We start from the raw sequence: 12,157 nt of genomic DNA on the forward strand, positions 1-12,157 counted from the left end.
TATCAATAATAAACACAAACACGCCACAAGCACCGACACCCCCGCCTAATTTGTTGCCACGTCTATGAAAACAAGCACAAAAAAAATGCCATTCAACACGCTACTTACACACACTACCACTCGCTTACAATACGCGGACCTGGCAACACTACATTCCCTCTCCCATTGGCTCACAGCCCACCACGTGACCCACACAGGGAGGGAGACGATTGCGTGATGCTTCTATGTACAGGATTCTATAGGTCACCACTTTTGGTGTGACACACACACGGCTTCTGTTTACTAGAAGAAGAAGAACTACACAGCGCACACTCTGATTCTAACTTGGACACTTACCATAATGCTAACACGACCGCGTCGACACCTGGCGTGGTACAAGCGGGACAAACCCAGGCGCATATATGGATACCAACAACAACACTACACGCACACGCGCGCGCTGCAACAACAAACAGCTACGTACAGTGTGTGTGTGCGTGCGTGCGTGCGTGCGCGGGGGGGGGGGGATTTGGATCGCCTCGCGATGCCGCGACAATGGCACTACACTACACAGGGCTCGCCAGTGCCACTACGTACTCGCATTTGCGACTTACAATATCACCGTGCGAATTGTAACATTCACTTTGTAGCACCGCTGCGACTACACAATCCAAACTACTTTAGAGCTACACGTTGCGCCGTTTACATCCACAACAATGTGTCACTCTCTCGGTTCTGCACCGCTGCTGGAGAAGTATAGCACGGTCGAAGGCAGCGCAACTACTCCCCCCCCCCCCCACACACACACACACACACACACACCAGAGAGGGAGGAGAGAGAAGAGAGCGACAGAGAGACAGAGCACACACGTCTTCACGTAGGAACACAGATAGACAAAGACAGCGCTTTCCAGTCCTTACCTTTTCTCTCACATTGTTTTCTTAGCTTTGTGACTGACCAATGAGAAGCAGATTGTATTGTCTGCAAAGCAACTATGTGTCTGTCACAAATAAAAGTTCTGTCCTGCAAGCCCATGTCATGTCAACACAGACAAGGCAGCTGTGCGCGCGGTGACTCCTGCAAATTACACTGACCCAATATTATTTTGTACAACCTAGCAAAGCATAACATATGATGGTTTGGAGAATAGGCTGGTCTCTCTTTTTACAAGACATACGCCATTGCATACAGGTTCTCAACCTTTTTAATTTCAAGGACCCCCATAACTCTGACAGTAAAACCAAATGGACCCATAAGAGTCCCATTTGATTCCATTTGTACAGTATCAGAGTTAAAAGTTATAAAACAGTCCATTTGGTTCCATTTGTACTCTCTCAGAGTTACACACCTGTAGGGTCCACTTGGTTCCATTTGTACACTCTCAGAGTTACAGACCTATAATGGGTCCATTTGGAACCCCCTCAAGGAACCATGAGGGTCCCTGGATCACACCTTTGAGAGCCACTGCTTTCAAAAAATACATAACTAATATAGAGCATATTTGATCAATTTAATGTTAGGCTACAGATTATTTTGACATCTGAATTTAACAGAACCGCCCACGCACGACACATGCACATGCACGACGTGCACGCGCATGTCCACATCCACATGCACGCGCGCATGTGTCCTCTTTTTGCTCATTCAGAATATGGTATGCCTACACACTTAAAATAATGCAAACACGCAAATTGCGCAAACGACTGCATCGACACCTGGCGTGGAACAAACGGGACCAACCGAGGCGCATATATGGATAAGAACAACAACACTACACGCGCGCGCGCGCACGCGCTGCAACACAAAACAGCTGCATAAAACGCGTGTCACTGTGGACTTCTGTATCTGTGGACTTCTGTATCGCAACGCGGGGCAACGCAACTCTGGGATGAGCGGGCCGAAGGCCCGCGAAATTCTAGTAATATACAATATAGAAAGATATTGTAGGCCTATGTATAATATACAATATAGAAAGATATTGTAGGCCTATGTATAATATACAATATAGAAAGCGCAAAAGTATTGACTTCAAAAATGTGCTTAAAGTACCAAAAGTAAAAGTACTCATTGTGCAGAATGTCCAAGTTTTCAAATGTATTAAAAAAATGTTTTGAGCTTGTAGATCCCCTATTTTCAAATGGCCAAAATGTATATAGGGCTGAAGTGGTCAATGTATGTTTTGTGATAATGTTTTGTGATGTTTTGTGATAGTAGTTACAAAGTAACTACTACTAACTAAAATCTTCCCATAAATGTAGTGGATAATCCAATATTTGGATCCCAGCTGTAGTGGAGTAAATGTACTGGAAATTGGAAATACTCAAGTGAAGTACATATACCTCAGAATTGTACTTAAGTACTTAAGTAAATATGCTGAGAGTAGAAGAGGTAGGGGTGTCATGGCCGAATGGATGGACCCTGTTTTATATTTTTATGTTATTTATTTTTATTTTTTAACCTTTTATTTAACCAGTAAAAACCACATTGAGACTGAAGTCTCGTTTACAAGTGTGAACTGGCCAAGAGAAGAGGCCAAATAAGTGACACAGCTCTGCCAGTAACGATACATACAAGACAATAACAGGACAAACATGCAACGCTCATAAATACAGTATACCCACTACAGCTCTAATAACGCAACGAAATTTGCTAATAAAATAAAAAGCAAGAGAACCGACATTTGCTATACGTCAAAGCAGGAGCAGTGTTTGGGAAGTGTGCCCACGTCAATCCTTTTAAAGCTCACTAGGGGAATCACATGAAGCCATAGTTTGAGTTAAAAAGCAGAGCTATAGCCTATACCGATAGCGTGCGGCGAACGGAGAACGCGGCCAAGCAAAATCTACAGCCGAGCGTCGTGGGCTGGAGCGGGTCTCGCCCCGGCTGAACTCTCTCGCTGTAAATATTTAACCCGTTTAAGACTGACACCAGATTCTACAAAATGTCTTCTGAAAAACCCATGTTTCTGTGTCAGTGGTTCTCAAACTATTTCATGTCAACGACCACCAAAATGATATGTAATTGGCCGCCGACCCCCATCTGAAGATATGTTGTTCCAGGGACCCTCCTAGAAGCAAAGATTTGAGTTAAAAACATTCGCTCTGAAAGAATATATATTCAAAGATTTGCGCCACATTTTCACGATTTTCTTCAACAATAGCAGACCTGCAAGCTCGTAGCGTGGCACTCGGTGCCGCGCTATGAGCTTGTAGATCTGCTATTTTTATAGCTAAAGTTTAACATAATGCTTAAAACACCATAAGGGGTTCCCGCCCAGAATGGGTTAAGGCGCAGGATTTATGGGAGTTCTTTCATCGCCGGGTATTTAATTTCCCAGCAGTCCCGACTCCCGATACATTTTTTTGGGAGAAGAAAAAAATATATATATCAGCCTTCGTGAGTGCTATTATGTCTGACTTTTTCTACACGGTATGTCCCGGGCAGCGGACGGACGGGGGAACTGTTTATAGCGCTTGCAAACACAGCATGAAGTTCTCCCGAAAGAGTTTCGAAATACATGCGATATTAAACTGGAAACAAGAGAAACAAAACTCACACTTTTTTTTCCTCTCCTTCATATATCACTGTTACTGGAGCAGAACGTTAGCTTTATAGATTTTTTTTCCGCTCTCCGTTTTTTTCATTTGTTTTTGTTTCATTTGTCATTTTATTGTTCGCCCTGATTTCATTGAAAAAACAATAAAATTAAGGAAAAATCCGGTTATGCTGAAGGCAGCGACGTCGTGTTCAGTTATCAATGTTTTATAACCGGTATAAATATACAGTACAGCGCTGGGATGCATGGATTTCCCCCCCTTTTTCCCCTCACTGTATATGTTTCTTTTCCCTTTTTACCTCCTTTATGATGAATTCCTGTTCTGTTCTTTGACTATAATATAGTCAAAGAACAGAAGACGTACAGATAGACACTACTATATTATAGTAGTGTCTATCTGTACGTCTCTAAATGTTTTGATGAATTGAACATGGTGGACCCTCTTGTAAACAAGTGTAATGCTTAATTGGGTCGTCCACTCACAGTTAAAGGACCACTTCACCACTTTTCAACATCTCTTCATATATTCCTCACTAATGTTCATGATAAAACACCACCATTTTTTCCTACTCAGTCTGTGTCTCATAGGAGGGCTTTGGGCAGTTCGGACACCCGTCCACCAGTGACATCATCATTAGGCAGATTTTGTTTTAAACAAGATTTGTTTTAAAATATATTTAGATTTGTATTATCGTGAGAACGATGGCTTCAACATGAAAGGGGGCTTCAGTCCCCCTGCCCTTTTACCCTTCTGTAAAACAACTTTGAGACTGCCCTCTCCAGACCACGAATGCAGCATTTACTAAATGGTGAAAGAAATGCAAAATGCCACTCCTTTCCTTTCCATGCCATATACCGGAAGGCAGCATTCAGGAGAATTGCTTTTTTCCCCCGAAGTCTCCTGAACTTGGAACGCAGCATTTTGCGTTGAACAAATTTGTTTCAAAATCCATGTCGTACACACCGCATCTCCAGTAGATAAAGAGTGCTGGGTTGCACCACCGGAAATAGCTGATCTACAAGCTCTGTAGTTGTGAGCTTGTAGATGTGCTATGAGCTTGGAACAACATATTTGATGAGCTTGTAGTTTTTGGCAGCAAATTTCTATTTTAGATTTAGTCATAGTCTCTTGAATAGTTTTCACTTAGTTTTAGTCACATTTTAGTCACCTGCAATATGTTAGTGTTAGTTTAGTTTTAGTCGACTAAATGTCATGAGATTTTAGTCTACTAAATCTACAGGTGATTTAGTCGACTAAAATGTATTTTGGCGGGCATTGATGCCGTCATAATGGCTGATTTTACACTTGTAAAAGTACAAGTGTAAAATGACTTATACTGGATCTCTTGTCCACTAGTCCCCTCCTAACATTTGAGTCTAGTTTTTATTTGTTGACGAAATTGTCAATATATTTAGTCTTAGTTTTAGTCATCATAGCTTAGTTTTCATTTAGTTTCCATTTAACTTTTGTTAGTGAATAAAGGTAGTCGACGAACATTTTTCGTCTTAGTTTTAGTCGACTAAAACAACACTGTGTACTACAGCGTCACACCAAAGCATCGAAAGTAGCACATCCGCAAGCAGCTCAACTTGAAGCAACACGTTTTGAAGCCTTGGCTTGGTACATATATTAGGCCAGATTTGACCCAAAATAAATTTCAATAGTAGTCGTTTTTTGTATGATCCTTAGGGTCATCCTAATAACATTAAAAATGTATTATTGTATCAATAATGGATCGTGGTAAATTCAGGGGTCAAAACGTTGGGGTACCATTGAAAACCTATAGAGGGTATGCGCGTGACATCATCGTACCTGGAAGTTATGCGGGAACGCCCACTGAGTGGCAAAAAACTACTTTCTGGCCTTGACAGCCCATTCATCCAAACAGACAAATCTGATTGCATTAAACAATGTTAAACTCACCAACATTGCAGCTGCAAAGTTTTTGTTTCATAAAAATCCACAATAGAAACGTATCCTGATGGGAAAACCATGCATGCGCATACTGTCTACAACATAAGGCTTTGAATTATGCTTTAAGTAGCACGTGGCATGTCAATAGGGTTATTCATGATTCATGAAGTGGCTATGGCCGTTTTTAGCCCAAGGAGTGTTTTTTTGTGCAAAAGCAATGCTTGCAATTGATTCAGAATCATGAATAACCCCTAGTTTGACACGTCACGTGCTACTTAAAGCATAATTCAAATTTGACATTTTTGCCTTATATGGGTTTCCCCCAACATTCAACCTCTGAATTTACCATGATCAATTTGTTTTTTAAATGATATAATAATAAATTTTTCATTAGATTTTTGGATGACCCTATAAGGATCATAAAATACCGACTAGGCTACTGTTGCAATTTCTCTCAAATCTTAGATTGACTGGCCTAGCCCATTTAGACCTGAGGACGAGTCTACAAATGTCTTCTAAATCCTGACAGTTTTCTGAAAAACCTCATGTTTCTATATCAATGGTTCTCAATATTTCATGTCAAGGACCCCCACAAATTATATGTAAATTGGCCGCCCACCCCCATCTGAAAATATATGTTGTTTCAGGGTACGTTCACTCTGAAAGAATATATATTTAAAGATTTACACCACATTTTCACGATTTAAAAAAAATAGCAGACCTACAAGCTCGTAGCGCGGCACTCGGTGCCGCGCTACGAGCTTGTAGATCTGCTATTTTTCAATAGCTAAAGTATAACACAATGCTTAAAACACCAAAAGGGGTTCCCGCCCAAAATGGGCTAGAGCTCCGTGGTGCGCGTGTGTGTGCCGCTCCGCGGCGCGTGTGTTTGCTGCTCGGCGGAGCGCGGCGGCCTCAAACGTCTTCGGTCGCGCGCTCTCTTGGCGCTTAATTGAGCTCCGCAGATGCAGACACACGATAAAGAATAAATAAATAAACCACTATAAATAAACCGTTGGAAAATGTTATTCTTGACGGATTGGATTCTAAATTTCGTACGACGTCGGCAGATTTCATCCATGAGAGTTGTTTATTGTGAGAAGAGAGAGAGGGAGAGAGAGAGAGAGAGAGGGAGAGAGAGGCAGGTTCAGTGAGTCTCATGTCTCCCCTCTTGAAGGGGAAGATCACGCTGTTTTTTTTAAGTGCTCTCCAAAATAGTCGTAACGTTTGGGGAGCATTTAAAACTAATTTAATCTTCTTCATCAGCTGTTTTATGAATCCTGCACCTGTTTTGTGGGTGTGTTAACTTACTTTCTGGCTGGACTGCTCATGCATAGAAGGAAGCATGAGGTCAGTACGCTGCCCTCCCCAGGTTGTCAGAGGAAGTGTAGGGCCCAGGATTACATTAGATAACACTGGGTGAAAAAATGGGTTACAAAATCATGAGATAAAAAATAAAAAATAGCAGTGTTGTTTTCGTCGACTAAAACTATGACGAAAAATGTTCGTCGACTACCTTTTTTCACTGATGAAAACGAAATGAAAACTAAGCTATGGTGACTAAAACTATGACTAAATATACCGTTGATTTTGTCAACAAATAAAAACTAAAATGTTAGGAAGGGACTAGTGGACAAGAGATCCACTATAAGTCCTTTTACACTTGGTTGCATGCTGAAAATAGCAGATCTACCAAGCTCACAACGCGTCATGTTGTGAGCTTGTAGATCGGCTATTTTAATCAAGTGTAAAATCAGCCATTATGACGGCATCAATTCCCGCCGAAACACATTTTAGTCGACTAAATCACCTGTAGATTTAGTCGACTAAAATCTCATGTGACTAAAATGTGACTAAAACTTAAGTGAAAACTATCCAAGAAACTATGACTAAAATAGAAATTTGCTGCCAAAATCAACACTGCAGAAGCGCGTGCTTCCCTCCCCCGAACACGAGCCAGTTGTGTACGTATAGACACTCTACAAAGACGGATTAAAACCCCCTCTGTAGTGGTGGGCAGGAACATTACCAATGTGCCTGCACCCAAAAGGGGGAATTCATTGGTTCAACACTGTGCTTATATCGTGAATGAATTCACAGTTTGATGGAGCACTTGATTTCCATACTGCATTCATTGTCTTCTTCATTGGCTGTTTTCAAATCTATTGAAATGTTCTGGTGTGTGTGTGTGTGTGTGTGTGTGTGTGTGTGTGTGTGTGTGTGTGTGTGTGTGTGTGTGTGTGTGTGCGTGTGTGTGGGTGTGTGCACATGCATTTTATCGAACTGATTTCCCATCTTCTCCTTCTCTCTGTCCGCAGGGAGCTGATGCCCAAGACCCTGGAGGGCCAGATCACCATGGAAAAGACCCCCAGCTACTTTGTGACGCGGGAGGCTCCGGCCCGCATCTCGGCCATGTCCCGGGACACCAAGGTGATCGTGGTGGTGCGCGACCCGGTGACCCGGGCCATCTCCGACTACACGCAGACGCTGTCCAAGAAGCCCGACATCCCCTCCTTCGAGAGCCTGACCTTCAGGAACCGGACGACAGGCCTCATCGACACGTCGTGGAGCGCCATCCAGATCGGCATCTACACCAAGCACCTGGACAACTGGCTGCAGTACTTCCCCATGGAGCAGATCCTGTTTGTGAGCGGCGAGCGGCTGATCAGCGACCCCGCCGGGGAGCTGGGCCGCGTGCAGGACTTCCTGGGGCTCAAGAGGATCATCACGGACAAACACTTCTACTTCAACCAGACCAAGGGCTTCCCCTGCCTCAAGAAGGCCGAGGGCAGCAGCAAGCCCCACTGCCTGGGCAAGACCAAAGGGCGGACCCACCCCAACATTGACCCTGAGGTGGTGCAGCGCCTACGGGACTTTTACAGGCCCTTCAACATGAAGTTCTACCAGATGACGGGACGTATATTTGGCTGGGATGACTGACATTATGGCCTCCTGTCTACAAGAACTAATTGAACTGTGCCGTTACGTGGAACGCATTTCACAGGTTCTGGATGTGTTTGCGCAAACTCTGCGGCTCAGGGTTCACATAAGGTTCTCGTAACCTTCATTCGGGGGCCCTTGCTCAGGAGGGTTGGTGGTGTTGGTGGTACTGAACCCCGGAACTGAGAAGAACTGAGAATACTTTGAAACGTGTTTCTAAAACTAGCGAAAACGGAATTTCGACAAGCTCACAACGTACCATGTTGCGACGTGTTGTGAGCTTCTTGATCAGCTATTTTCAATTATTTCTATTATTTCTTTCTTCAGGACTTCCAGGGGTGGTTGTGGTTATGATAGCAAACCTAAGCAAACAAACAATCTCCGAACTTAACAGGTTCTTGTGAAGTTTCGGGTTATGGAAGGATTCTGGCTTTACCCTTCGTAGTCGGAACGAGACATTAGTCCCAGCTGAGAGCTGTTGACTTTAAAATGTGACTGCATGTCAGTTGTCGGAAACAACTGAAGGCTAAATGATGCTTGGTCAAAGATGACCCCTTTTGGCGAAAAAGAAGAATTTACTTATGGAACACTGAAAGAAAGAGCTGAAAGTGGAAAGGGTTGAGTGACGTATGTTCAAACTGGCAGATGCAAAAGATGCAAAGCTACACAGCGTATTTGTACGTGGAGTTTCTTTGTAGCTGAAGTTGAAACCAGCTCAACCTTTGTGTAGCTTTGTTGCAGCATGAGCTACAAACGTCGGATGCATCTTTGCATCTTCACGTCGCTGGCTTCCATTGAAAATGAATGGTCGACTGCATCTTTTGCATCTGCCTGTGTCGACGCAGCATTGGGTAATGACTTTGGCTTTAGTCATAAGCAATATTATGTGTCTGTGAGGAGGTCCGTTCTGTTCTCACTGGCGCACCAGTTATGCAACGTTTCTGGGTTTTTTTGTTTGTTTTTTAATCACAGCTGCCTCAATCAAATCAAATATCGTCGCCGTCGCGCAGAAGCCTTGTGTCTCCATGTTTCAAATGTTTATGCTCGTTTTGTTCCATTTCGTATAAATGATTGCCTTACTTCGTTGCACAAGCAAAAGTACTGAAAAGTAGCCGATCTACAAGCTCACGGTTAATCTGTGTTTTCTGCGATCTTCGCTAATTTGTTTTTAAAACGTGAAAGTGGTTAAGTCTGTCTGTGGGTTTTTATAAATGTTGAACCAATGAATCAAGAGCTTTGTGACTAAACTAGAATCTTGTGCGCATGCGGCGCGCTCGCGTCTATAGGCCACGCGGTCCGCGTTGTCGTCGGCTGTCCGTGAATATCGTGTGTCCGTCGTGAGTGAGACAGAGGCACATACACAAAGCGTACACTTTGAACGAAGGCAGACAGCGATGTGTCTTTGGCCACTGGCCGTGTTGTTTAATTGTTTAGAATTTGCATTGTGTTTTTATTTGCATCGTGGCAGTGGAATTCTCTCACATGTAATACTAGATAATGTAACTACATTGGATTCATTGGAGCACACGTATTTTCCCATTTCCTGAAATGTTATTGTAACATAATTATTTGGACATACAAGGTTTCCAGCCGCCAGCGGCGATAATGATAGATATTATTTAGAGGTGTGTGGCAGTGAATGACTCTTATCAGAGTGACACCTTTGTGTTGTGTTCAGAGGTCCAGTGGCGTCACACGGAAATGCCTATGCTTTATTGCTTCTGTGTAGGAAGTTTGTGGAAATTACATTATTATTATTATTATTATTATTATTATTATTTTATTTTTTTACGTGTTGGTGGCTTTTGATCCTAAGCCTTTTGATGAGTGACTTTATGGCATATTTTCAACGCACCTAGCTGCTTTTCAAAGCTTAACACTTTTTCTGAGAAAAATAAAGATGGAAAAAGTTAAATAAATAAATATGCAAATGTAAAAAAAATAAAAAAATATTTTTTAAAGATTAATTTATTTGAGGATTACCCACAGTATCTGAATTATTTGCAATAACTTGTCGATAATGTCATGCTTTTATTGTCTCCACCAGGCCGAAGGCATGGTGAGAGAGTATGTTTTGCACTCCGTCCGTGTGTGTGTCCGTCCGTGTGTGTGTGTGTGTGTCCGTCCGTGTGTCCTTCCGTCCGTCCGTTACCAGCTAATCTCCGGCACCGTTAACCCGGTCGATGCCAAACTTTGCACACACACTCCCTAGATGCCAACGATGAACCTCTGCCCCACATTTTCCAGAACGGCCTGTTATAGCGCCACCATGAGGCAGCTTTTCACATTTGTTACCTAAAACTGCACCGATCTGCGTGAAACGTTGCATGCACACTCCCTAGAGGCCAAGGACAAACCTTTGACCTGCATTTTCCGCATCTGCCTTTTATAGCGCCACCAGGAGGCCGACTTTTGTAAAACACATTTTTGGATATTACTCCTCCAGATTCTGTCCAAAAATCTCACAAATCGTTACACAGTATCTCTATGGTCATGTGCTCAAGTCGGATCTGTCCGATATTTCATATTCCACCCTAATTGGCTATCATTGCCTTTCACAGTTTGCAAGATTGCCCCGTTTTGAACAAAAGCCTCAAATCATGAACACAGCATGCAATTTACGTGAAATCTTTCACACATTTTCTTACTAGGCTGAGGAATATATCCCACCCTTTTCACATTGGCCTGTTATAGCGCCACCAACAGGTTGATTTTTGCAAAACAGGTTGATTGGAACAAAATGCCTCAAATCATCCAATTGCAAACATGTTTATATTACTACTAAACATTTTGCCAAACATCTCACACAGTCCTATCCTCCTGGTGGAGACCTGTGCCCAGAAGGGCACTTTTTCTAGTTGTGTCTTGTTTTATACCATGCACCATAAATACTTGTTTTTTTTAGAGAAAGACCCATATAGTTTTTAGTTTTGACTACATCAGATTTTATATCTTATCGGCATACCTATTTTATTTTATTTTTTAAAGCTAATGAACAAGCTTCACAATGCAACGTATTACAGTATGTCACGTTGTGAGCTTGTAGATTTTGTACATTTGAGAAAACATCGGGGCAAAAATATCGTGCACAGAGACACAGAATTTATCAATCAAATGATTCTGAGACTCCACAAATTCCATGTTAGCCATTTTACTGTCAAGAAATGAGATGTTACTGAGTGTTGTTAGTACTGTACACTATCTGTTGGCTCCAGTTTAGGCAGCGATGTGTGGCAGATGGATTTTCTTTTTTGAAACCGTTTAGTTTTTTACACATTGTCATGTTAAGACCGAGGCCAAATCTATAAATGCCTTATAAAGCAGAGGTTCTCAAACCTTTTCGGGCCAAGAACCACAACATTTGCACTGTTTACTGACATATATTTGCACTGAAGCACTGTTCTATTTTTCTAAGTGAAAATGGCACTGGCACTTTATTTCTCAGCTGCCAAGTTACTTTAATAAAAAAAATCTTAACTGACATTTCTCTCTTTTTTCCCCTTCTTAAACCAATATGACATCTCTCTTCAGGGGGGGGGGGGGGGGGGGTAAACTGCTTTTGCACATACTGTACATACCAATTTCTGCTGTGTGCTGCTCTGCGTCAGGCTTCCTCTTTGGCAAACATGTCATGAACCTGGAATTTAATTTATTAGAAAATAGTTAGAAGGTATACTTAATAAAAAGGGTGCATATAATAGAATGGTTCACTCAATGCATATTTAATAAACAAGAAACAATCAAGGAAACATGCTATTCACAGGTC

The 12,157-nt window shown here is 42.3% G+C and overlaps 1 protein-coding gene across 1 annotated transcript; it reads left to right on the forward strand.

Moving 5' to 3' along the window:
- Positions 1-7,776: 7,776 nt before the first annotated feature.
- On the forward strand, positions 7,777-8,391 carry LOC306918332 (heparan sulfate glucosamine 3-O-sulfotransferase 3B1-like; the record flags this gene model as incomplete). Its single annotated transcript, XM_079531218.1, has 1 exon — positions 7,777-8,391. One exon carries the CDS (start codon positions 7,777-7,779, stop codon positions 8,389-8,391), a length of 615 nt encoding a protein of 204 aa, XP_079387344.1.
- Between the last annotated feature and the right edge of the window lie 3,766 nt (positions 8,392-12,157).

Source organism: Electrona antarctica (genome assembly GCF_951216825.1).
Source record: "Electrona antarctica genome assembly, contig: scaffold_159, whole genome shotgun sequence".
NCBI classification, from domain to species: Eukaryota; Metazoa; Chordata; class Actinopteri; order Myctophiformes; family Myctophidae; genus Electrona; species Electrona antarctica.